Source organism: Drosophila simulans, chromosome 3L (assembly GCF_016746395.2).
Source record: "Drosophila simulans strain w501 chromosome 3L, Prin_Dsim_3.1, whole genome shotgun sequence".
NCBI lineage: Eukaryota > Metazoa > Arthropoda > Insecta > Diptera > Drosophilidae > Drosophila > Drosophila simulans.
The window spans coordinates 5,429,766-5,456,461 of NC_052522.2; the positions used below are offsets into that span (position 1 = coordinate 5,429,766).

At 41.3% G+C, this 26,696-nt stretch overlaps 3 protein-coding genes across 8 annotated transcripts; all 3 read right to left on the minus strand.

Moving 5' to 3' along the window:
* Nucleotides 1–1,470: 1,470 nt before the first annotated feature.
* LOC6736884 (collagen alpha-1(I) chain) lies at nt 1,471–14,208 on the minus strand. Of its 6 annotated transcripts, XM_039294103.1 has the most exons (13): nt 14,100–14,208; nt 13,761–13,886; nt 7,918–8,047; nt 6,554–6,882; nt 6,173–6,401; nt 5,427–6,110; nt 4,272–4,310; nt 4,017–4,205; nt 3,890–3,952; nt 3,679–3,822; nt 3,550–3,618; nt 3,235–3,307; nt 2,778–2,912 (listed from the first exon to the last, which is right to left on the minus strand). In XM_039294103.1, the coding sequence occupies exons 2-12, from the start codon at nt 13,782–13,784 to the stop codon at nt 3,282–3,284; spliced, it is 1,926 nt and encodes a 641-aa protein (XP_039150037.1). In that variant the 5' UTR covers nt 13,785–13,886; nt 14,100–14,208; the 3' UTR covers nt 2,778–2,912; nt 3,235–3,281. The 6 variants fall into 6 exon arrangements, with proteins under 6 accessions (XP_039150034.1, XP_039150033.1, XP_039150036.1 ...); XM_039294101.2 differs by having other exon boundaries at nt 2,627–2,912; nt 3,235–3,618; XM_039294100.2 differs by having other exon boundaries at nt 1,471–3,618; nt 4,017–4,148; nt 4,305–4,310; nt 14,100–14,207.
* An 8,215-nt stretch (nt 14,209–22,423) lies between these two features.
* LOC6736885 lies at nt 22,424–24,574 on the minus strand. The gene is made up of 2 exons (XM_016170141.3): nt 23,718–24,574; nt 22,424–23,652 (listed from the first exon to the last, which is right to left on the minus strand). The coding sequence occupies exon 1, from the start codon at nt 24,459–24,461 to the stop codon at nt 23,724–23,726; it is 738 nt and encodes a 245-aa protein (XP_016030534.1). The 5' UTR covers nt 24,462–24,574; the 3' UTR covers nt 22,424–23,652; nt 23,718–23,723.
* A 119-nt stretch (nt 24,575–24,693) lies between these two features.
* LOC6736886 (succinate--CoA ligase [GDP-forming] subunit beta, mitochondrial) lies at nt 24,694–26,658 on the minus strand. Its single transcript, XM_002083703.4, has 4 exons — nt 26,439–26,658; nt 26,215–26,344; nt 26,034–26,133; nt 24,694–25,806 (listed from the first exon to the last, which is right to left on the minus strand). Exons 1-4 carry the CDS (start codon nt 26,487–26,489, stop codon nt 24,837–24,839), a joined length of 1,251 nt encoding a protein of 416 aa, XP_002083739.1. The 5' UTR covers nt 26,490–26,658; the 3' UTR covers nt 24,694–24,836.
* Between the last annotated feature and the right edge of the window lie 38 nt (nt 26,659–26,696).

Below are 26,696 nucleotides of genomic sequence, written 5' to 3' on the forward strand. Positions count from 1 at the left end.
AAGAGTTCACAGCTAATGTTAAAGATACGATGTGTGAAAAGTATCGGGTATTTTGCGACATGCGGGTATTGCAACTCTTTAGTTAAATACCCAACATAGTCGTAAAATTGATCCCAAAACTGGGTTACTCATAGATCCAAGGTAAAATTGTTACATGCCAAAAGACCTACGAGCTCGTAAAGGCCCATCTTATCAAGAATTTAATAAGAAGATGCCAACGAGATGCATACTTCCATCTTCTAAAAAAAGAACATTTCCAGTTAATAATTTAATAAATGCTTATGAAATATCTGTGCCCTGTTTTCTTAAAGCTGTGGGCCAAATTATGCCAAGCCTCCAAGCTTAAAGGCATTTCACTGCCATGAATTCCATTTTATACCTATCAAAACAACAAAGAGCAAAAACAGCAGAATAATAAAAAATAAACAGAAGGTATACATTTCACTCTGGCTTCACTGCCTCTTTTTGTTTGTCTATTGATTTCAGGACCTTTTCCAAGGACCTAACCTGGTCGGATTGCTCATGCATTGGGGGTGGAAAAGAGCCTTACACGTATTTGCAAATGAGAAATTTTGTTGCCATATATTTCATGACATAGAATTCAGGCAATTCTAATTAGCAGAACTAAACTACAGCAAAATTTTAATTAGTCATTTCATATCAGTAGTTTGCAAATTCGTATATTTGTTTTAATTTTTGTGTGTGTGTTTTTTTTAATATTTGATTAAATATTACCAAATTATATCTTATATACTCTTACTACCTCTTAAATGGTTAAAATTAGGAACGTGTGAGCCTAACACCAGTCTTTTCTAACATTATTTACACTTATTGTATATAAAGATTTAATTTCCAAATTGGATTCCTGCAGTAATGCTTGCTGTGAGGGCTGCGGTTCAATAAATTTGAATTAGGTTGCGATCCCACAGCTAACAGATTGCGTAAAGATACAAAATCTTTAAGGGCCAAAAATATATGCAAAATGTGGGTAAATTGCCAATTTAAAATGTTACTCAAATCGATGCCTTTCACAAATGCCAGTATACTTTTGGGCTTAAATATCTTCAGGTACCGTAGATACACGAACTCATAGTAATGGCGCAACTATAATTGTGCAGTAACCATAACAGTAAAAACATTAAAAGAAAACGCCCTTAAGGTATGTAACACATTTTCCAACTGCGCCTCAAGTATCTTGTAGTCGACTATTATGATACCTGTACATATATGTTCTGGACCTGAGGGCAAAGGTTACGAAATATGTGTTAAAATTAATCTTTAAAGTTTAAGCCAACTCTTTAACGCCAATCAATTTGTTCATGACCACATGCACAAACTTTTTCTTGATAGCAGAACCAAATGAAGTAATCCTCTTCTTTCATAAAATTGGATTTCATTCTCATGTAGTCCAATTTATAAGTGGATTTATTTTCCCATTTTCCAATTAAATAATTAATAAAGTCAGCATGATTTTTTTTTTTTAATTTTTATTTAATTTCAGTATTTCTCTTTTGACATAACAATTCATTATTCCGTCTCAATCGTGATTAGAGTAGACATTAAATAAACTAAGAACTAAAGTTGATAAAAATCATAAAGAAATAAAAGTGAACAAAATCATAAAAAAATAAAAAGCATACACAAATGCATAATAAACAACATGTCACAAAAAAATTTTCTCTTTTTTTGCCAATTTACAGTGCTCTCTGCAGGAAATGTTTAGATTACAAATAGAATTTGAAGGAGATATTACATTAGAGAGAGCTCCGAAACTCATCGTGGACAGGCGGTTTGGAGTGCATTTACCAAAACTGTTTAACATCGATTTCGAAATTTAACTCAAGTAAGCGAACACATTAACTGGGTTCTCCATTCGATTAACGCTTCTTAAATGCTGGTTGGCCCTGCCTGGCAGACACTAAAAACACTTAGACTAGGTTTAGTTGTTCGGGAAGGAGGTAGGATCGAGGTTGGGATGGGATGCAAGCGGGATCTGGGAGGGGAATTGGATTGTCCTCTCGTCCTTGTCTCAGTTCGTCTCACTAGTCACCTTGGTTTCGGGTTTGGGGTCAGCCAGGACTTTCTCTGCTTGGGGCTCAACTTTCACTTTCACTTCCTCGGATGCTGCTGGAACGGGTTCAGCCGGTGCCTTAACCTCTTCGGATGCTGCGGGCTTGGGCTCCACCGCTACTTTAACCTCCTCGGAAGCTGCGGGCTTGGGCTCCACCGCTACTTTAACCTCCTCGGAAGCGGCGGCTGCTGGTTCGACCTCAGCCTTGGACACTTCGGAGGCGGCTGGCACGGGTTCGGCCAGGGTTTTTACCTCTTCGGCGGCGGCTGGCACGGGCTCGACCACGGTCTTCACCTCTTCGGAGGCGGCGGCCACGGGCTCGGAAGCCTTGACATCGACGGGTGCCTCAGCATCGGTGGCTTCGCGTTTCTTGTGTAGTCTGTTGGGCAGATTCTGGGTGCACGAGCATGGGCACATGCACTGATCCTTGGGCGCCGAACCCGTCAGCACCGAGTGGAGGCTGAAGGATACACCAGGCTGAACGCCCAGCGGGAAGGAATCGATGTTTGTGTGTTGGTTAATTGAGTTCTCCTCACAGTTCGAGTAGTACTCCTGAGGCAGGATGACAACGGGCATTAGGGCGATAACGGCTCCCTTGGGAATCTTGTCCGGCGGATAGAAGGCCGGCTGTCCTGGGGCCTGGGGTATCACCGGCAATTGGGTCAGTGACATGGCGTTTATTATGCTGCCGAAGTTTGCTTGTCCATTGAAGCCGGAAAATTGTTTATTAAAGTCAACGGAGGCGGGATTGGGATAGGAGTTCGTGGTGGTGGTTGTGGTTGAGGTAAGGGTGCTTTTCGATGAGTGCGTCTTATCGGCGTTACAAACACAGGACTGATCGCTGATCGATGGCACATGCAATGGGGGAGAGGGACGTGGCGTTACTTTGGGTTCAACGTAAACGGTAGGAGGTCGGGTCACGGGTTTGTACGGAACGGTCACGGGTTGTTTGGGCACCACCACGGCGGGCACCTGTGGCGTATGGTATTGGATCTGCGGCGGCTTGGTCACCACCTTTTCGAAGGGTCGTGGTGTCGAGGGTTCGTATCGGATCGGAATCGGAGCCGGAGTGGGCACCGGAAGTGGAGTCGGGGTCTTGGTCTTGGTCACGTATTTGGGAGTCGGCGGTGGTGGTGGCAAGTAAGTGTGGTTTTCAATATTACCCGTTGTCACTGGCGGTGTGGTAACGCTCTTATGTGGCTTATCCTTCTCAATAGTGATAGCCGGGACCTTTGGCTGTACGATCGTCGTGGTTATTTTTTGGGATGGCGGTTGAGGAGCGGGAACGGGAGCGGGAACATAGGGTTTTGGAGTGTTGGGGAAAGAAGGAGGAATATATGTTAGTGGTGGCTTTGTCGTTACGGATGGTTTCTTAATAGCATAATCATTATTTTGTTCGTAATTCGGCTTATAGACTGTTTTTGGTGGTTCAATTTCAATGACTTGTGAGTAGGATGGAGGTGGTTTCGAGATTTTACCCGGTTGGTTTGGTGGCAGATAGCCGGGCGTCTCCTTGTCCGAGTAACGAGGATCGTTGGGAGAGGGTCCTGGAATACAAAGAGTCCTTTCTTAGGATCTGATACTGAAATGTGTATAGGGGGGCTTACCTGGTGGGCCGGGACGAGTGGGACCGGGGGGTCCGGGAGGTCCGGGAGGTCCGTATGGTCCAGGACGAGTGGGTCCAGGTGGGCCGGGAGGTCCCGGGGGTCCGAAAGGTCCAGGCTTAGTGGGTCCCTTGGGTCCGGGAGGTCCTAGAAAATGGGAGAAATGGGTAATACTTAGAATAAAGAAAATTTATGGCTGTTATATAACACCTACCAGGTGGTCCGGGTGGTCCAGGTGGGCCGGGGGGTCCGTTAGGTCCGTTGGGTCCCTTGGGGCCTGAGAAGCGTGTTTAAATTGTAATGAAAATGTTTGTAGAACATAGATCTATCAAGGATTCTACCGCCAGGTCCTTTAGGTCCGCCTGGGCCGCCGGGGCCTACGCCGCCGCCGTCTCCCTTGCCGCCATTTCCGCCGTATCCGCCCTCGGGTCCAACAACGTGGACATATGGGGGTGCCGGTGGTCCAGTGGGGCCTTCAACGTGAACATATTTGCCCGAATCATCGTGATAATACCGACCATCGTTAATACCTGTGGATTGTAGTCGAATGAAATGAGTATTCATTGTCTTATTCAAAGTTATTCATTATAACTCACCGTTATAGCGTCCGCCGTTGCCATTATATTTACCGTTATCTAGATAGTGGATTTAAAGATCATAAAAATCGTTCGATTAAAAACTGTGCCGTAAAAAGTGTACTTTCTACATGCTCACGTTTTAACTACAGTTACTACAGATACTAGCTACTAGTAACTACATAAGTTAAACAATACATTAACTACGGCAACTGATTTTCTAAAACTGCTCTAGATAATTGTGTAACATTCGAAAATTACAGGCTTACGTTCTAGACCGACACCAAATAACAACAAAAATCATAACAACAAAGCAAACAAGTAGGATGGAGTTAGTATTAAAGTATGGGCTTAGTTGGGGGATCAGGAACACCGAAAACCAAACTAAAATAAATCACAGGTGTTAATTGTTAGTTGCGTTTATAGAATTGATTAATAGTCATTGCTCAAGCGGATTTTTTACATTTTCATGTGCCGTGTAATTATTTTACAATAAGTGTGTGTACTCGTGTGGGTGTTGTGGTGTATTGGTGTGGGTGTGTATCTGTGTGTGGATGGGTGGGTGTTGAACTGAAGAATCGGTGCAAGCATGAGTGATATAACTTTGATCCGATCTCAGCCAAATGCACGCTGAGACACAGAATTTGTGATCAATTGGTATTCATTTTCATTTCATTCGATAACTTTTTGTGCAGGAAGGATAGAAAGTGAGGTATAGGTATAAATAAAGATTGGGATTGTGCGCTCTTGGGAAAGGTGCTCTGATAAAGGATAACTGAAATCAAAAACGTGCCCTAGCATTGCCTGACTTATATATGTGTGTATATGGTCTTTTTGGGAGAATTGCAAAATAGGATTATAGAAAATATCGAAATTAGGTGCGAAATCATTGTTTCTTGGCTGAAAATAAACAAATAGTTTCTTAAAATAGTTTAAAGTTTAAGTAAGAATTATTGTAATGAAGACATACGTTTAAGATTGCTATCTTACGAACTAAAAGCCTTGAAGAGAGAAATTTGAACGAACTGATCGCGCACTAAGATGAGAAATTTATCGATGTGCCATTGGAACCTCTTTACATTGGGTAACACCATATCAGGTTACATTTCATCCGCTTCCTCCACAGCTCGTTCAAATTTAGCTCTCCATGTGTAGAGAAATCGTTGGAGGGCTAACCTGGAGTGTATGGAATGGCCCCAGGAAAACCGGTCTCTGTGTGCGTGTAGGTGCTCGTGTAGGTTCCCTCATTATCCGGGCGATACTGGCCACTGGCTTCGATTCCGAAACCGCTGGCGGCACCCGCGCCCGTGCGATCGCCACCAACAGCGCCACCGTTTCCGGTGGTATAGCGACCACCGTTTCCGGCGGTATAACGATCGCCAGAGCCGGCGGCACCACCGTTTCCGGTGGTGTAACGGTCGCCAGCACCGACGCCGCCACCGTTTCCGGTGACATAACGGTCGCCGGCACCGACGCCGCCTCCGTTTCCGCTGATATAACGATCGCCGGCACCGGCACCGCCACCGTTTCCGGTGCTGATGCGATCACCGGAACCGATTCCGGAACCGCCGCCCAGGCCAGTACGGTCGCCATCCTTGTAGACCGGTTTTCCTGAGGCTCCTCCTCCCGCGCCGACCGGACCCAGGCCGCCAGGTGGTCCCGGTGGTCCCGGAGGACCCTTGGGTCCCTTTGGTCCATTCGGGCCACCCGGGCCATTGGGTCCGAAACCGCCAACGCCTCCAAATCCTCCGTTTCCACCGAAACCGCCGCCAGATCCGCTGCCTCCATTGCCTCCATTTCCGCCATTGGGTCCAATCACATGCACATAGGGATTACTATCCGGCACGTACTGGCCATCATCTAAAAGGACACAAACTATGCAGTTTCCGATCCGCAGATCCCTTCTCTAGCTCATTGCTCACTGTTGCTGCCCGGTAGCAGGGTGTTCACCGAATGGAAGGACGGCGCCTGATCGCCGGGATGGCTGAGATCCGAATGACCCTTGTCCGTGCCAAAGATCCCCGTGCCCTGCGGCACCAGTGGACCAGTGGGCTTGTGGATGGGCAGACTCTTCTGGTCGGAGCCCTTGATCACAATTGTGTTGGCTGAGAACGATGGTATCGCATCGTTGCTGCCGCCTTTGTTCTTAAACTGGAAAATATGTGTAGGTGCATCGGATTAGAAGGGGTCCTTCAGGGGTTTCCACGCATTTCCAAGAATCTTGTTAACCAAACAGCACTACGGTGGTTTGAATTCTAGGAAATGAGCAGAAACCGCCCGAGGAGAACTCCATCAACCCTTACATCATCTAGGAAGAATGGGACGCCGTGCTGGGCGCCATTCGCGAACTTTCCACATCCGATTGGGAAGTACAGCTCCTCCCACTGCAGCACAATGCCAGGCTCGGATGGACCACCGTTGGTCTCGCTGTACAGATGTGGCGGGAAGGTCTCCACTGGCTTCTCCGGCTCCACGGTGCGGTAGCCGTGGGCATCGGCCACGTAGTGTGTTGCCCGGAGGAGGTGGTAGGGGTCAATCAGGCCGTAGCAGCCGTAGGTAACTCCATCGGGACCGCGGGTCTCGTGATGGAAGTTGCCGGTCTTGCCGACATCGTAGCCATACCGATAGGCATCTTTTGGTTGATCGTGTTCGTGTCGATTTGGATTGGTTTTTGATTTGGTGGGGTTTTGTTTGGTTTGGAAGAGTAATGTTTAGAGTATAACGCTTTTGTTTGGTGTGATTGCTTGCAGTTTTTGGTTTTTTTTTTTTTTTTTTTGTAGTGCTGTGAGGACCTGTAAATGGTGTGTTTATATAACCCTAACACTCTCGACTAACTGACTGTGATCTAACTTCTGTAAAAAGGGCGCTGTAACTGAAAGTTTCACGAAGAACCTAATCAGATGAGGTTTGTATAAGGAAAATGTTGGTGTTTGTTGTGTGCTGTTGTTGGCTGGGTATTTTTCAATTCTTTTTTCGGTTTTTGTTCGGAGTAATCAATTTTGAGGTGGTGTGGTAGAGTTATGAGTATGCGAAGCATTTTTAAAAGAGGTTTCATGTAGAACTTTTGGCCACTGAAGAGCAAATGCCTACACAAAACTGTAGAAAGAAGTGTAAATTTATATGTAAGAGGAGGAGAAAGTAGCATAGAATAAGAGAGAGTAGAGATTTAGGTAATGGTTGATTGATTGTTGAGCGTGTATATATTTACAATTTGATACTACGAGTTCTACTGGGTGAGTTTAGTAAAGCTGCTACGGAAATATATATAAATGTATATATATATATATAGGAGGGTACTACAATTGGTGGTGTTTCGATTTTTAGAGGGTATAGATTAATTGATGTAAGTCGGTTGAACTATCGAAAGGGGTGGAAGGGGGCAGTACAAATACTTACGACTACGGTACTACTAACTACTACGATAACAATTTGTTGTTGGTCAAGTTAACTACTTAGGTGGTATATATGTAAATAACAAAAACAAAGACTAACTAACTGCATGGATGGGTCAGATCAGAAATGGATGGGCAGTACAAAATTCAACTGGTTTTTACATAGTTAATGGATTGAATAGGGGATTGTTCTAGTTTTACTTTTCGGATGTTTGGGATGGATTCAAGCGGCTTAGATAGACACGGATATAAAATTGTTAAACGGATTCACTTACTTGTGTCAATGTTTGACGAATAGTACTGACGGTTCGTTGTCTTTTGGTCGTCAATGTCGAGAATCAGACGACGGTTCTGCTCATCGAACTTAGCAGAGTAGACGCATTGCAAGAAAATGCAAGCGACGGCCTGGAAAAAACAAAGACGAATGATTAATGAAACTGTCCAACGAAAAACCCAAATCCTACAACTGTCGAAAGATTTGTCACATTCATGGCACGCCCCCACAGAAACCGAGCTAGTATCTCAAAGACTTAAGTCTTGGCATGGCTCCGCTCGGCTGAATTTGCATACTCCGTTTAGAGATGAGTCAAATGCCCGAGCTCGTTTTTGGTTATTTGTATCTCCGACAACAGGCCCAAGCAAATCAGCAGCCATTTAGATCCGGTTCGATTCGAAACCGAGGCAAAGAAAAATACAGCACATAAAAAAACAAAAATCCGTTCACCAAAACCGCTGGCAAAATGTCAAAGGCATAATAATCGAATCACAACGCATTCTTGGCTCACTCGTCAAATGTTGACGGACTTTTTAGCAAACTGGAACTGGAGTTTGCGATTTGGCAGAACATGCTAATTTCCCAAGATTTGTCACAGTCGACCAAGAAAAACTAGTTGGCTTCCACTGACAGTAATGGACAATTAGCTTAGTTCTAAATGCACTTGCTGGCATTCTGAGTGGCACCGCCAAATCGATTACCACTAACCACTTAGCATCAGGTTTTAGCTCTCAACTGGCCCACATACTCGTAATAATCGTTGGATCATCTTTTGGCCGAAGATCTCCGCCTGAATAGCTGAGATTACGAAACTGATCCGTTCGACGATTTGCATATATTGCCCATAGAATTAATAAAGGCAAGCCAAGTTCCGGCATCGCCAAGACTTCCTTGTGAAAACGAGTTATCTTAACCCCATCCTAATACAGAATTAAAACATCATAATTCTTAAATATGTCGCTGAGTTCGTAGCCAAAAAATCAGGTGCGGTGTATATAACCTTCGCGTTATGCTAAATAATCGATTGCCTTATGAATTGATGGATTTGTTCGCGTCCAAATTGAGACTCCATCTCTTCGTCGAGGGTGTGTTTGCCTTAAGGTTAAAGAGTTAATGCAGTAATTAAAGGGGAAACAATGGCATTTTATGGTTAACACCCGCCATAGATTCCATCTATCAATGGCTGCGATAAGGTCAATAATTTGGCGTCTTTGTGGGTGCAAACAAAGTGGAAACCAAACCATGTGAAGGAAACCGAAAAATGCGGCGACAAAACAAATGAATTTCTCATAAAACAAATTTATTTGCCTATCGCGGCCATCAAACGGGTCGAGATTCAAGACTGAGATTCCAATGGCGAAAAAAAAAGAAAAATATGAAATCTCATTAATGCAAATCGGTGGCTCGACGGATAACTGTCTTTTGATTGGCATATCTTCAAGTTTAAATTGTTGCCAAATCGCCTGCTCCAAAATCTCCGCCACTAATCAATAATACAGAAATTATGCACAACAAACGCAGAGTCTATGGAAAGAGTATTTTTTGTTTTTAATTTATTATGCCATGCTATCCAGCAGCTGCTGACAGCAGAGGTCGTTTCCATCTCACCCACATAATCGAGCCTCAGGGCAAGTTTTTCATAAAAAATGTGTTTTTTTACGCATTTTTTCCTCGCATCTCACATTGCATGCCTGCCATTGGAAGTCGATGGAAAAACTGGTGGTTAAATATTACTAAAGTTTCTCATTATTTTTGGTCCTTATTGATTTTTAACTTATTACGGCAGTTGATTACATTTGAAACTTTGTCTTTCACCCCCATGGGAAACTAACATATTGAGCAAGTTTTTCTCTAGCAAAAGTCGGGGAAAACTGTTTTCGTTGACATGACGGAAATACGAAAATGGTGATGGATTGATTGATGTGACTTGCTGGCGGAAAATTGAGGAAAATAGCCATTGATTTGGTAATAAAGAAAGTGAGTAAGAACTGTAAGTTAAACAGATAGAAGTGAAATATAATGCAAATTCCTCTAAGCATTAATCAAATAAATTGAAATATGAATTCATTTCGAATATGGCCTAGCCCCGAAAACTGACAAATCTAAAACGTTGTGGGTAATTAGGCTCTCAAATTGAGTGAAGGGGCTGCCAAGCCCGCTTTTGAGTTGCTGCTGATCGCTGCACAAAGCCGCACATCAATTGCCAATCAATTAAACTCAATAGCCAGCCAACGAATGTGGGCCAAAATGTGTGTAACATGTTGCACAGACGTCGCGTCATGAAAGAAGTGCGAAGAGGCGAATTTCGAGTTGCGAATGCAGTAAATCAATTGCAAGTCGCATAGATCATGCAAAACCGAGTGCCAACTGGCGTTGTGACCCAAAAAACGCATATGGCTACGCCTTGAGAACCAAAGCGTTCTATAGTTACTATGCACCATACTAGTAGTAACATACTTGTATATACTATGAGCCAATGAATCTTGAAGAGTTTGCATAACTCAGCGAAGACAATTTATTAATCGACTTATTCGCACGCACAAGGCGGTGGTTGTTTCTGTTGTTGTTAACATGATTTCTGATGTACAGCGCATTTTTCATCATCATCATGGGCATCGCGATGATCATAATCATCCGAGAAGTAACCGGTTTAGTCATCCTCACACTTTTCGCTGAAGTATGTATCTTGACTGCTTTTGCCCTTTGGCGGTTGGAGCGAAACTTTTTTTCGTGTAAGTATTTATACTTTTCAAGGTCGATCTTTTGCCGGCGGCCAATGAATTGAACAAGAAATAATGTGTTGTTGTCGCATAAAAGTTTATAAATCGAATCAAAATGCAACTGACTGCGGAACGGCGACCTTAATCGATGACATCTTCTTTGGGTTTTTTCTTTTTCATTTGGGATGCAGTTTCGGGCTGCAGGGAATTGTGAAATTTCTCTTTAACGAAACTTTGTTGGGGAATTGTGAAATGCCTGTTTCAACGCCTCAGCTTCCCGGCAAACATTTCCATAAAGTCAGAGATAAAAAGATGGCAGTAAAACCACCTAACAAACATTCATAACGCGCCTGCCCGGCAACCAAAAAACAAAAAGTCTCCGCAGTAACAAAAGACTTATAAGAACTTGACAAACTTTGCGATCTTCTTAAAAAAGAAAAAAACAATTTTAATCAAACCGAAAATATTCGGGGGAACAAGTATAACCAGCTGTGGGCGATGGCCTTTAGGTTTGTATTTTCCAGTTAATCCAGACTTGAATTTAATTAGCAACGCATCTAGAATTCTTTGAGAGCAGAAAAGTGCTAATGAGATCAGAACCCATCGATAGGCAAACGAATTAGCCAGTTTGATCCGAGACAATAGCTGGGAATTCGTCCACCGAATGTGTAGCTCATTAACTCGCCGACTGTCACTGAAGTTCCACTGGACTTGTTCTGATTTATTAAAGCAATTAAAAAATAAACCGTTGGGCCTGGCACCGTCAAGCATCCCGAATGACATCATATTATTTTTAAAAACTTTTACTTTCAACTCTTGGCATTTGGCTGCAGCTTAATGAATACACTTTGTATAGCGTTTTCGTTTTTACTTAAAACCAGCCCCAAAGACTTCCTCCATCATCGCCGCCAAAACTATGTATCTTATATCTCCATAGCTGCCGCCTTTGGCGATTGTCTCTCCCAATCGCCGACTAGCGATCGAGGGCTAATTTGCATTTCTAGATTCGTATTTTAGATACAGATTCCATATTGAAATTGGCCACAAACATATGGCAACAAAGAAGCGCCATAAATTAGTGGCGGCATAAAAGCCGACCTTTTGGGCCTTTAAATATCGAAAGTTAACTGGCGAGCAGGAGAAATAGTAGAACCGATGAGCCATAAAAGTGAATGGGAGACGATGAAGTTCCCTGAACTCTTACGTAATGTTGTTCTAGCTGAAAGTTGGCCCAGCTTGTATAAAAGTTCATTAACTGGTTTTTGTGTCCACGTTTCCTGGCAGAAGTGCTTTGCCCTTTCCTTCTCACTTTTGTTTAAATAATAATGGAAACATCATATACTATGTTCCATTTAAATTACCCTTCTGGCTCTTGTAACTGTAAAGATTTAACTATTCATCGGACATGCCTAACGCTCCATTTTACAACCAAATAAATGTAATTTATTTCAATTGCCCCGTTTGCCAGCAGCCAACTGTTTGTCATGCCAAACTCGGCTTTGGCTACTCCATTTTATGACTCAACTCAGTGGGCAACTACCACTACTGGCCGATTAAATCTCTTCAAATTGCACTACACCAAACGGCGGCAAAGAAAATTCCGCGGACTCTTTAAAATTCCGCACAAGCCGAGCTGAGAACAAATTTATAATAAAAAGAATCGTGGGCCAAGATGAGATGCGATGCGATGCCCTGTCAACGTGGTGCCGCTGGGCATTAACAATATTTTTCTCCCCCGACTTCGTTTGTTATTTTTCTTACCCGTTTTTGTTTGTTGGCCGAGTACGTGTCTGGCAGAATATCTTGGCCCAAAACAGAGGCTTATGCCGCAGGCGACGGTGATAAATGCCGAAGCGCCCGCAAAGCTTAACCCCAAAAGACCATCGAGGATTGGGTCACTTTGGCAGGTGACAAGGGCCCCAGACTGAATCCATTTTTTTTTTCTACGCCGAATGGCGATAGTATCTCGGCTCACTTAGAGCATCATTATGGCACCTCTTGGGGGAATTTCGGTGCTCGTAAAACCGCAGGTACAAAAAAAAAGAGTAGCAGTCACAAGCAAAAATAATTAACAGCTTTGGATAGGCATTATCTAAGAATTTTTTGGCCATAATCAAATTAACACTCTTTTGCGATAGTATTTCCTAATGAAGCGAGTCCTTGACTCACGATTTTATTTAGCCTCAACTTTTGCACATTTAATATGTGGCTCCGTTAGACAACACAAAAAAAGTGGCAAATGATAAAAAATGAATGCGAATTTGCATAATGCAGACAACGTCAAAAACAACTCTCTCTGAATCTCTTAGTTAAATACCCAGAAATTCGTTATTTTCGGTAAACAACGTACTTCCCTACTGGCGCATTTTTGTGCGTTGACTAATCTTCTAACCCTGGCTAAAAACAACAAAATTGTACCGAGTATCGATTCGATTCCAAACAGCAATAATAAAATCCAGCAGCGTTAGCAGCACAAAAAATTCAAGTCAAATAAAAACTGGGCAATACTTTTGCTTCTGCGTTGTGAGCCAAAGCAAACAGAAGCGCCTGCGTTTGCATCGCATCGTTTCGAAATTGCCGGTATTCGTATTTGTTTGCCCAGAAAAATGCCGGTTGGCTATTACTATTATTACTATTATTATTAGTACTATTACCGCACGTTTCTTCAACAAATTCGCCTTTGCGCCCGTACTTGTGTAAATAAATTGTACGGAAAAATGGGGTTCCGAAATAGTTATAATTTGACCCGGACTTGTTAACGCTCGTTAAATGCGGAATTCCGTCTTAAATATCAGTTATGAGTTGTACAAATATTCTATATGCAGTTTGTAGCTCGTAAGCGTTTGAAATTTGGTTGCCATGCACTATACGATATTTGAATGTGATCAAACAAACGTATTTATTTGCATTTAATGTTTGACAATATTTTTAGCCAACTGCTAAATGTCATTTCAAAATATCAGTTAAAATAACAATCAAATCGAAGGTCATCTGAAGACATCAATTTGTTTTTACACCCAAATTTAAGAAACTCCAATAGTTTTTCGTTTGGCAATATGTTTTTTTTCCAAAATCGAATAATTAAAAACTAATTGTTTTTTTCTTAAGTATTCATTTAACTTACCATGCACAGAGCTGCACGCGCCATTTTGCAACGAATTTTATGGTTTATTTGACACAAGAAACGCCAGTAAATATTTAGGTGTTTTGAATTTTACAATGGAATAAACTCAGTTATCCCTTTTCGAATCTTGAAAAGAAGAAAATGCTTATTTTAGTTGTATATTGAATCGCAGGCAGGCACACAGTTTCGCACTATAAAGTTGGAATTTGCAAATATTCCGTCGTGTTTATCCTTGCAATTAGTACAGTTCTCTTGGGGCTGCTGTAGCCATTGATCGATCACAAGTGATTGGGTAGTGTTTTAGTATTTACTTTTAGGAGCCTAAACTAGAGCTCATACCGTGGTGACCGATGTGGACGAACTGAAGATGAACGCATCGAGTCTTAGCCATATAAACAGAGGCAGACGCGAAACAAAAAGGCGAAAAAACACACTCGACACAAAAAAAGACTGAAAATCGTACTTGAGAGCAGCTCCTAACCCATACAGATACCTGGCCTAAAGTGCGTGAGTGTGTGTGTGCGAGTGTGAGTGGAACGAGTTTGCTTTTTTCGCCGGATTCGTTAATTTATTTGGACAAGCGCCGGAGAGATGAGCTCGAACTAAGCCACGGGTCGTATACTTGATATATTGATCACTCTCCTCGGCGATTCGAACTCTCTCGCTCGGAATTCTCTAGGATCTGCTTGCGTGTCTCAAGAATTTAAGTTCACTTTCAGGTTCTTGGGGTTCATTAATATTTAGAGATTGATTTTTTTTCTTCGTCTTATTTATTCTCTTTTATGTTTTATTGTCTCGCGTGTTTGTTTGTTCAAAGAACGTTTTTTGTCTTTAATTGAAAATTCGAGTTTTTCGTGTTTATTTTGATTTAATTTTATCGTTAATCGAAGAGTGATATTTCAGATATACGTAGATATAGATAGATTGTCGTCTTTTTCTGGCTCCCGTCGTTGAGGTTTCATATATTTTGCTAAAAATTGTTTAGATGGTTTATTGATTTAATTAAAGCTTTGCAAAAAACCAGGCGAGCTTGGATTTATTATGCTTGACGCACGATTTCCGCATATACTAATTTTCTTCCTGTGTATGCAAGGGGCATAATTAAAACACCTCTGCAGCAGCTATTGATCACAAATGAGCCAGAATTTAGATGTTTCTAAATCCTGATATGAACTCACACAGTAGCTAAGCAATTAATCTATGAGCTCACGAACCCAATGTCAGATAGGATTACCAATCCATTTGCCATAATTCAGACACCTTTTCATTTAGTTGCGAAACACTTCCGTTTAATGATCCGCTTAGCTAGAATGTTTCTCAATATATTTTTTTTTTTGTTGCATTCATTTCTTAAAGAGTTGCTGACATTTAAAGCAAATTTTGCGGATTAAATGGCCCGACTGCCAGAAAAGGGGAAACAATTTCAGCTTAATACGAATACTCGGCTTGCTCTTGAATGCAGCAATTGACACAGAAAATAATCAGCTTCTTCTCTTGGACATTAAACAGGATGAAGTTAATGACAATGCTTAAGTCAAGGACAAAGCCCACCGAATGAAGACAATGTATGAGTATTTTCGACTATAAAAACAGAAATGAGTAAGGGAAGCAGTGATGTGGAGAAAACAAATGCTAAATACCCTTTAATCAAAACCTTAACAATGGAAATTAATTTAAATATAAGTAATTACTTAAAATTTGAATGAAAAATATTTCTAATTATTTTATACAAATTATATTGATTAATAATTACTTTAAGCTTTGTTTTAAACCTTTAAGATACCCAACTTAAGGAAGGGGCAATCCAGTGAAATCCCAAATTGGCTCAGCATGCAACCATCCAACGCAGCTGGGTTTCGTTTTGTAAAATATGTCTACGTGGGCTTAGTATAAGATTAAAAAATATACATTTTAAGCAATTCGCCAACGGCAATGTTAAGCAAGGATGCATAATAAATAATAAATAATAAAAAACGTTAACAGTCAAATACTTAAATGCATTCTCAACATTCCATTTACATTACCTGCCACGAGTGATGACCTTGACATCGCTTAGTAAGCGGCTACTATATCTTTATCCTGCTAAGCCTTCAACATTCTCAAATCATTATAAAATTTTTTGCTTTAATTTTTTTGTCATCCGAAAAAATCGAGTTGACCGAAAAAAAGGAAAAACGAAATGAAATATTAAAAAACCGGGGCTTTTGTTTTGCTTTAATTTTATTTCATATGTAAATGCATTTTTGACAGAGTTTCATTGACAGTAAAATTATTAAACATAATTTCGCGATAAACCCAAAAAGCAACAAGTGGTTGAGGTAAAATTGAGGCTGTGAAAAGGGACAAAGAAATTGTACATATTTAAATTGAGATTAATCCAAATTTGAGACTCAGTGGAATTTAAATATATATATATTTTTTTTTTCCGAACTTTTAGCCCACACAAAATTAAATTTTTATGAGCACAACGAGTCACACAATAAATATTTTTTTTTTGGAAATGACCTTTGAGAGAACAAAACCCCAAAACGAAAAACTTTTAGCTATCATCAGTCGCAAAACAAGTTATATTTTTCTTAATCAAATTCAAAAAGCCGGCGAAACTATCAAGAAATCGAAAATATAAATAGAAATATACGATTTTAACAAGCCCAAGCCAAGTTCGATATGAAAAAAGGAACAAGAAATGAGCAAGTTTAACCTAAGATCAATATCTCATGCTAACAAAGAATCCGAGGCGAGTGAGCTACGCATTGGCCAACATTTTTGTGGTAGACAGAATGTGCACATGAAGCACCAAATTTAGAAAGCCTACCAAAAAATCAATTTGTTGCAGTCTCACCAACGAAATACCAAAAGTCAACGCCTCTGACTCAAGCCAATGAGATGAGATGAGATGAAATGAGATGGGGAATCGTTACCATGAATCGTTCAGCCGAATGGCTTGCTCCACTGCCAATGAGTCATGGGTGCGCAGGGCAAGTCCCTTGATCCCAGGTCTCCATGTTGCATGTTGCATTCGCCGACGACCTTCGCATCTCAGATATCAACGTGGATCCCAGCAGCTGCTTCCTCCTTCGGTTGCACGCATCGATGCTTATGTAACCGGAGTTGAATGACTCTTGCCATGTTGCCCTTGTGCAATCTGGGGCCCAAAAATAAATCAACTTCGGAATCCTGATCGCCCCTTCTCGATTGTTCTGCTCAAGCCGTTTCCGGGCAAGTCTACTGGAGTTTAATTTCAATTTAATTGTAAAAACGAAGAACGCCCCTGTAATCCTTTAATTTCAGGATGCAGTTGAAAGAAAAAGATTTTTTTTTTGAGGGGGGAGCAGCCTAAAGTGAAAGGCGAAACGCACTCGTGGATGCGTCACAGATGCTATGGCAAAGATACATTTACATCCGTTTGCAGTTTTCGCAGAATTTAATGACAGCTGGGAATTTATCCAGCCGAGCAGCTTGAGAATTATCTTGTAATTATTTCACGCAATTCTTTTGGAATTTCTGAAGAGCTGCTACGTATTTTTTTATTCAGTGACAAGTTGCCAATTTTAGGCTTGATTTCTGGTAGTTTCCATTTCTCGACCAACAAATTGTGTGTGATGTCATTCGAGGCGTTTCATTAAAAATGCATTAGTCAAATTTAAGATAATCAAAAGAATACCAGGCCTAAGTTATGATTTTTGACAAAGTCAGGGGCGGATTAATAAGATTATTTCAAACAACTCTAGTCTCTTTAGTCACAGAAGCATCGGAAATCTTAGGAAATAGTAACTAAACATTTTTTTATTTTTAAATATAATAGCATATTAAACTAATATAATATATTAATAGTCTAGCTATAAAAAGGGAAAGTTTTCGAATAAAAAGAAACAAAGTAGCGCCCAAATGATATCTTAAATCCGCCCCTGTTCGCCGCATTGGTCATCGTACAATACGTGAGAAATTCACGAGAGTGAAAAAGAATTCGCGGCCAATTAAGATTTGAAATAATGCCAAGACAAATGACGACCGGGTCTGATGGAGTGACAGCCCGCAATTGTCTTAGGCATTTGGCCAGAAAACATAATCCGCTTGGCCATCTTATCAATGATATCAGACACCAAGAACTTGTTTGGCCAAGGTAGAGGTTGTAGTAGCATCTGGTAACATATCAACAAATCATTTGCATACAAATTGTGGCCGAACACTGAGAGAACATTAAATCGCCATGTATCGGAGATAATTTGGGGAAGGGGCGACCTCTTCTTCAGCGGGTGGAGCAAAAACCTCAAGGTCGAACATGGTCAGACAAAACTGCCAACAAATTTCCTTCACCTTCTTGCAATCAATCAATACACTTGTGTGCCGTTGACTGTCAACACCAAGCGAAATTTATCCGCTGCCACCGATTGAATTTGAATTCTTACTTCCGTTCCGAGTGCCTGCAAAACTACAGATACACTTTGACCAACGCTTATGTGGGCTTATATTTCGAGCTAATATTTGCCTAAGCCGGGCATTGAAACTATAAATATTTATTAATTTATAAGCGAGGCATTTGTTTGAATTATGACACCAAATTAAGCTCACACGACACAAGCCGCAACTTTAAGTGGTCAAGACAAGACGAAACCTATAGGCCAAAAAACAGCTAAAAGATTCCTGAATTTAGATCCCACTATTTCAAGTGGCTGAACCTCTTAAAACACCTTTCAAACGCCTCACCTGCGCAGATTTGTTATCTCTTGTGATTTATCGACAAATAATGCGTTGCAGACATAATTTTCTGGCCAGGAAATACAAGCCCAAAATCGCTTTAAAAGGAATTAAAACTAAGCAAAAAAGAGCGCAAAATAAAACAGTGGCATTGAAGCTTCGCACAAATAAAAACAGCGATTAATATAAGCTAAAGTAAAGACAGTGGGCCCAGAAATTGATATATATGTATTTCCCAGCTCAGGTGTCACATTTTGATATTAATGGGTAGCAAAAGACAAATATGCATAAAACAACAGCAAACATTTTACGATCTATTTGGAGGAGGGAAAACAGAAATTAGCATGCAAATAATTCAATTAGGTAACTTTGATCCATTCTCTGGTTCGTCATTAGCACACAAAGCTCACTTTAAATCAGATCATAAAAAAATCTTGCAAAATATACAAATTCGAGGGAGCAATCAAGAATCGCCAACCAAACAACTGAACTTTTACGATGGGCGGACCAGAAAACCACATTCTCTATATTTTTGTTGATTTTAATCGATGTTCGTTTGGTAGCTGGTTTTATTTGCAAAAATTGGCTGATTTGATTCGGGCAAAATGTGTGTGCATAAATTAGAATTCCAAATTTGTAGTTTAGTTTGAAGAACATGAACTCGTTTTAGCTGCCATGGAGTGTTAATAGGACTTTTCTTTCAGATGCGAGACAAGTTTCTTATCTGAAAGTGTTATGAAATGTGTTTTGCATAGAGCACTGTCCATCTTCTCCAGCTTCAAAGCATCCAATCCAATGGCCATAAAGTCAGCACTATTTCGGTGACGCAAATGCAGGGCGTCCGGATTGGTCACTTGGTGATTTTTGGTCCGGGCCATTTGAATGATAATATCTGTGGCCGGCAGAATTATGGCCATCTAGATGATACTGGTTATGCTGTGATATAACATTCTATAATAACTAAGCATCGCATTAAGCCCAAAGCCTCCAAACTGTCTCAGACGCCTTGCCACGTTCGTCTATTTTGGGTGACTATGTGAAGTTCAAGGAACTGTCTGACGCACGCCGCGTATACTTAATCTATAGAGGTGGTGTCACTTATGAGGCGAAAATTTAGATGGTTAGCCTAGCGGGTGGTCTATAAGATGCTAATGTGTTATTTTGGGAATGGCAGTTGACCTGACAAGGGGAGAATGAAACTTCCCACACGTGAGTGGCGAAATGGCAAAGAAATTTTTCACAAATGCTAATCTGCTTAGAAATGCTTTCACTTTCAACGAAAGTCTGCAGCAGCGAAGGAACGAAAAGAAATCAGCGTATTTGAAATTTCTATGAAAAGACTTTTACCTTCACTTCGGCAAGAACTTTCATTGAACATTAATGAATTCTATAAATATCCTTAGCAACACATAAATCAACCTTAAAGTGTGGGGGTTTTTTCAAGTCAAACATCATCGTTGCCTGTATAAACATATAAAAAAATACAAGTTATTTCATTTTATCTTTCCGCTTTCGTTTCGCTTCAAAGAACCTCTTTTTATATAAACCAGACAATCAGATTCATTCAACTCTATAAAGAAATGTTCCAACTTCTCGATTGCATATTCATGATGCAAACTTGCTTTTTTCGCACATCTCTTATGAAACTTTTATAAGCATGTTAATCTCGTTTAGGATAACCGAAACAGGAATTCAAATAAATTCCCCATTAATTAGCCACGTCAGCAGAAGTCATAGGCCAAGAAAGAAAATCTATCAAAATCCTGAGCATTTCAAACAGCCGCATTTGCGATCAGAGTACCAATAAAGGAAAGCTCTTAAAATTGATTAATTCCATTCGGCTGGAAAGGTTAATCCAGCAGAAGCCGTTCTAAACGCTTCAGACCATTTTGTGTAAAGTGGCATAAAGTTGTTCTATTTCGATTATAAAATAAAATCGACAAGTCCATAAACTTTTAATGAGCCCAGACCAAACCAAGCCCGACCTTCACGTCTCAATCAATATTTATTGATGACCAGCAGCCGCACTCCAACTTCGAAAAAAGAGTGGTTTTGAGGAAAGTTTGCGTGTGGCAAATAGTAATCAATCTAATGGCTTCGCTTATGCTTATTGATTATAAACAGTTTATTTTTGAGACCTTTGCGTAATCGCGGACCCCAACTCTCAGTTTCAATTTTAAGTTTTCTAATCATCCCGCAAAAAAAGACGAAATACCGCCGATAACTTTTAATTTCAATGTTTATAAGCGTTCATTGACGCTCGATTTGATTGAAAATATTATGCAAAATGTTTCTTTGTGGCCAAAGCGATGGCAATTAATCTTTGGCCAGCGCCTAAGAACAGGTATGTTGCCTTTGTTAATGAAGCCTCGTCTTCGGATTCTGGTTCTTCTCATCGTGTTCTACTGTACGCTGTGATGGCAGCATTTTATGCAAATGGAAAATCTTGAAACCTCTTAAAACCAATTAAGCATCAATTTATTCTCCTTTAGTTAAATTCCTATTTTTTCCAATAAAATGTATTGAATTAATATATATTGGTTTTAAGTTAGCCGTAGATATGAGCATTCGTGTATAAATTAGTTAAGCCACAGTTCGTATAATCAGCGCTTTTTGTCCACGCCAATTTCCCATGAACATTTATAATTAGTCTGTCTCTTAAATCACTTGTAATCAGCAAACTGCTCCCAACAGGGGATTTCGAAGCTGTCCGTCAATCAAATTCAAAACGCGAAGCAGAAGAGCCGTGATCGAGAAATCCGTGCGGCAAAAGCTCGAAAATTCTCACACAGTCAGTTGGCTTAAGCCGAAGTTCTTAATCCGTTCCGTGTAACGAGTGCAGTAAGCCGATTTGTTTGTCAATCTAACGGTGAGTGAGGTCACCAAAAAGTGAATGCGAAGCCTCCGCACTCTCGATTTGGTGGCCATAATAAAATCCGTAAATAAATTTGCGTTTAGCACATATTTCAGTGCAGTTTCCTCGACCAAGGCTATTCCAAGCGAGTCAGTCATGAGGCATCCGAGCATCCAAGCATCCGGTTTGAAGTGACTTGGATTATTCGCTAATCAGATCTGTAGCGAGTGTGCGCGCCAATCCATCCATCAATCCGAACTATCTTCGAACAGATTTCACGCTTCAGCAAGTCCTCACAATCGCTTAAAAGATACATTTTTCTTGCTGTCTCTTCCATTCCCTGAATGTCATTGCCAAGTCGGGATTTAAGATCGTGGGTGGGGTTTTTTTAGATCGATATTTCTCACCACCTGCCTTGCTAATTATGCCTTTATAAGCCAGGCAAATTAATATATTTCAATTTGTTATGGTTACCATTTAAAAGACTTTTTAAGAGCTTGAGTCGAGTCAGATATTGCTGACAAAATGATCTAATAGTTTTGTGGGTTTTTGGAACGTTCGTAAGGCCGAAGCTTCGCACATTAAATCTTTTACTCCATGCACCATTAATCAAGTATTTCGAAAAACTTAAGACTTGAAAGTAGCCTTGTCAATAGTATAAAGTTGAATATAATTCAATCAAAACCTTATATGTGCATATGCTATTCTAAATAGACTATGGTATCAAAGGTCACCACGAAATATGATGAACTATTACAATTTGTACGCATTATAAAGTCCAATGATATGCGTTAAGATAACCTTATTTCATCAATCATTAACAAATAACCCGACACAAAAAGGCAGCTTCGAAATCGCCGGGTTGACACATGGTGCAGCCCACAATCGGTTGGCATATCAGTTGTTACTGCAAACAAACTGATGCATATCCGACCAGTTGCCTCAACGGCAACAAAAGCTGACAGCGAAAAGTTTGTTCGGGTTTCCCAAAATGCAAACGCCATGGGAAAACTAAGTCGAATGCACCAAGCTGACTGGCGAGGAGATTCATTGTTTCGGATCTCATTTTGGACCCCAGCTGCCTTGAACCCGCTCTAAAGATGCATTCAGCTGTTGTATACAATAAAAACTTTATTATTCTTCGCTTTAGCTAAAAGTCGTTTGTACATAAAAATGTTACACATATTATTGTATATGGGAGGGTAAAAGACGTATGTATTGCTTTAATACATTGCTAAATTCTCGGTTAAGAACATGCTACAAATACAAATACAAGTACAAGTGCAAAGGACGGATTATTAATACAGACCTAATTGTTACCTTTAAAAGAAGGTAACTTGTGCGGAATATTCGAGTTCAAAAGGGAATGTTTTGTTCTTAAAACTAATGGGCGGAGTTTCGCTTACCTTTCTCTGGGTCACTTAATTAAGGCACTAGCTTAGCTGAAGTTTATGCAATTCAATGATCTCTATGGTTAGTCGCAGGTCAGTCGTTCAGGTATGTTTATAACAACAATTTGTTTTCAGGCACTACGAACTACACCATAATAGTTCTATCTAATTAAGGCACGAGTGTAATATTTCGATGCTAGTTCCGACTAGCCTGCGACTTTTTCTAAAACAAAAAACGTACAATTGCGGAGGGGTATGCTGTTGTGTCTGGGCGTTAATTGAGCGAAAATTGATATGCAAATACTGTAGAATACTCTACGTGAACATGAGTCATCTGTTTGAGCGTCTTCGTTTGATGTGCTTGGTTCTGGTTTTCATTCGGAAAAACATTCAGTCTTCTCTTGGAACTGATCTGGTCGATTGGATGGATGATTATAAGTACCAAAAACTGAAAGCTTGTGAGTCGGTGCGGACGTCAATTGCATAAACTTTTTAAATTAAAAACTACGAGTACAGTCGAACTTCTCTGAACTAAAATTAATTTGTTTATGTATGTGAGAAGCGATGAATATATGGCGAAAAATATTTGTTATCCAAAATAACTTTGGTCGCTAAAAATTTTAAAATATAACTTTTTAGTTTCTTGCTTATTTTCAGCGGTTGGAGAATTCTTTAAACTATTTAAACCAACAAAAAACGAATGTTACCGACATGAACACTTTAACAATTGCCTATGCACATGGATACCATTAAATTAAATAAAAAACCAAACATTAAACAACATTAAAAACGTGCACTATCAGAAACTGTAAGTTAGAATGTTTCGCCTTAGAGAAGTTCGACTGTAATGTTTAGGGTGAGAATTCTTGGAGGGGACGGAATGTTTTTGTTTTGTTTTCCTCTTGGTTGGCTTGTGTTTTCCTTGGTGCAAGTGTGCCAGATGCCACGGCTAAAAAGAGACAATGCAAGAAGGTTAAGCGACCGACCCTGACTTGGATATAGTCAAGTACTTACCGTCGACTATCCGCGCACCAGCTCAAATCGCGTCTGAGATTCCTTGAACTGAATTCTCTTCTTGTGCTGCACGTGGGCTTCACTGAGGAACAAAGTAGACGCCACCAGGGTTAACACAGTACCCACACATGCCAGGATAAAGGACCAGCCAAACCAATTGTTCGCATGCTCCGGCATCCAGCCATTCCGGTTGCCAAATCCAGCGAATACGATCACTGCAATGGCCGCACTTACTCCAGCACCGAGAAGCACATATCCCAACGATTTAATGAGCGTAATGAAGTGCTTTTGATCCGGACCAGCGCACAGGATGAAGACCAGTACTCCGATGGCAGACACCAACATCCCGATGAAGGCCAGAGTGTAGAAGAACTGAGTGGCTATCATGAAGGCGGGCAGCAGGAATCCACGGATCTCATCGTAGCCCGTGGTAAATGGGTCATACACCCAACGGCAGCCCACGAAGAACCTCCGCTGGCTGTCGTCGTTCACGTCCGGCAGCGACCGGAAGCAGTGCACCCACAGTCCCAGGCGATCCAGCTTGGCACCCGTGATGCGGTAATCACTGACCAACCAACTGGGCGTTGCAAATGCAATCACGATGAAGGCAAAGGCGAACACGAAGACGCCAACGCCACAACTTCCGGATAGTGTGCGCCTCTTCATGTTCACTGTGTTTTGGGTGTGGCTGGTGGGCAGGTGCTCCTGGGAATCCTCGCGTGCGAAGTGGGATGGTTTTTGCATCCTTTGAGTGGGAAATTCTATTGGAATTTCGCTGGTTTCCTGGGGAAATGTTTGTTTGGTTTGCTGTTTGGGTGTGGACTGCAGTGTGACCGCCGTGGTTACACAGCAAAAAACCATGGGGCGACAAAATAAATACCAAATGCAACGGCGCCAATAAATACCAAAAAAAAAATTATTTAAATTGTTAATTTTTTAACTTTAGTTAATTTTTTCCAGATGTTGAACATACTTCTAAAATTAAATAAATTTTTTTAATAGAATATAACATATTTTGGTTATATTGTCGATAAAAACTTATATTTAAAAGGCCCAACCGTTGTAAATGCTAATGAGCGTCGTTTCATTCTGGAAGACATGCTCTCCTCAATCATTCCCCTAATTAAGGGCAGCCACAGCCTTGTGGGCGGCATCATCCAAGTCACTGGCAGTCTGAATGGGCAGGCCCGAATTCTTTAGGATCTCGCGAGCCTGATTCACATTGGTGCCCTCCAGTCGCACGACCAGTGGAACATTCAGTTGCAGCTTCTTGGAAGCAGCCACAATGCCATTGGCAATGGTGGCACAATTGACAATGCCGCCAAAGACATTGACCAGGATTCCCTTGACTTTAGGGTCAGCTGTGAGGATCTCGAAGGCTTTGGCCACCTGATCCTCCTTGACGCCACCGCCGACGTCAAGGAAGTTAGCGGGCTCGCCTCCATTCAGCTTGATGATATCCATGGTGGCCATGGCCAGGCCAGCACCATTTACCAAGCAGCCAATGTTGCCATCCATGGCGACGTAGTTCAGATTGTACTTGGCCGCCTCCACTTCCCGGGGATCGGATTCCTCCTCGGTGACGTCCATGGAGAAAATATCCTTCTGACGGAACTGAGCATTGTCGTCAAAGTTGAGCTTGGCATCAACGGAGATGACTTCTCCCTTATCCGTCTCCGCCAGCGGGTTGATCTCGATCTGCACGGCATCCACAGCTTTGAAGAGAGTATAGAGTTTCTGAATTTCCTCGGCACAACGCTTCACAGAGTCTCCCTTGAACTCCAAGAACTTGGCCACCTCCAAGAGCGTCGACTCCGGAATGGGCTTGTCAATGTCTAGCGGAACAGTCTTAATTTTCTCAGGCGTTTCCTCGGCCACCGCCTCGATATCCATGCCACCGGCAGGCGAGGCAATCAACACGGGTCCATTGTGCTCGCGGTCCAGCAAGATGCAGAGATATGTCTCGCGAGTAATGTTGATACTGCGTGCCACCATGACCTTGTTGACCAGAATTCCCGATTTGGGCGTTTGTTTTGTTATCAGTCGGTTTCCAATCATCTGCTGGGTAAGCGAGAGCACCTCGCTCTTGCTGCCGAAATGATAATAAATTATTAGTATAAGCTGGTCTTATCACTTGTGTTTTTAAGGTACACTCTGGCTTTCACAAGCTTTTATCATTTTCAATATGGGCAGAATGATAAGATTAATCGTATATACAAATGATTTTGTAGAACATAAATAGAAAACAGACTCTAATATTAATTTTTTAGATAAAATTTGAATGTGAATAGCCGGAAAAGACCTAATATATATTACTTGGTGGTGATATGGACGCCGCCCTTGAATCCGTTGTCGAAAGTTCCCTTGCCACGCCCACCGGCGAGAATCTGCGCCTTCACCACGTATTCCGGGCACTCTGAAACACAGAAACACGGCATTTAACATCAATTAGCCCAAAGATTACATAAACACCGGCATGGTCACTTCCTCCACTTACCAAAAGTCTTGACGACCTCGGCATCTGCCTTGGAGTTATCCAAGACCTTGAATTGCTGGATGGCCACTCCATACTTTTGGAGGAGATCCTTGCTCTGGAACTCCAGCAGATTCAGGTTGCGCACGGGAACCTAGCATCGAAAGATAAACAAAGCCAAGACAAAGGTCACTTCAACTTCTCTTTTCCAAGAGTTGGGACATAGAGGAATGTGAGTGCGAGGAAACCTTATGAACGATGTGACGGGCTGTGGTGACTGCTCTCAGTAGGAACGACATCTTGGCTGCTCTGCGGTAGTAACTGAATACCTTGGCTAACTTGGTATAAATTTATTTTCGTAACTTTGTCGGCAAATTTAGTTTAAAAACACAACCGAAAATCGCCGCCGTTCCACGATGCTTATCACTGCACAATGTGACCAAGAAGCACGACTACATCCCACGGTGATAGAAATATACCAAGTTTCAATACCATCTTGAACTAGT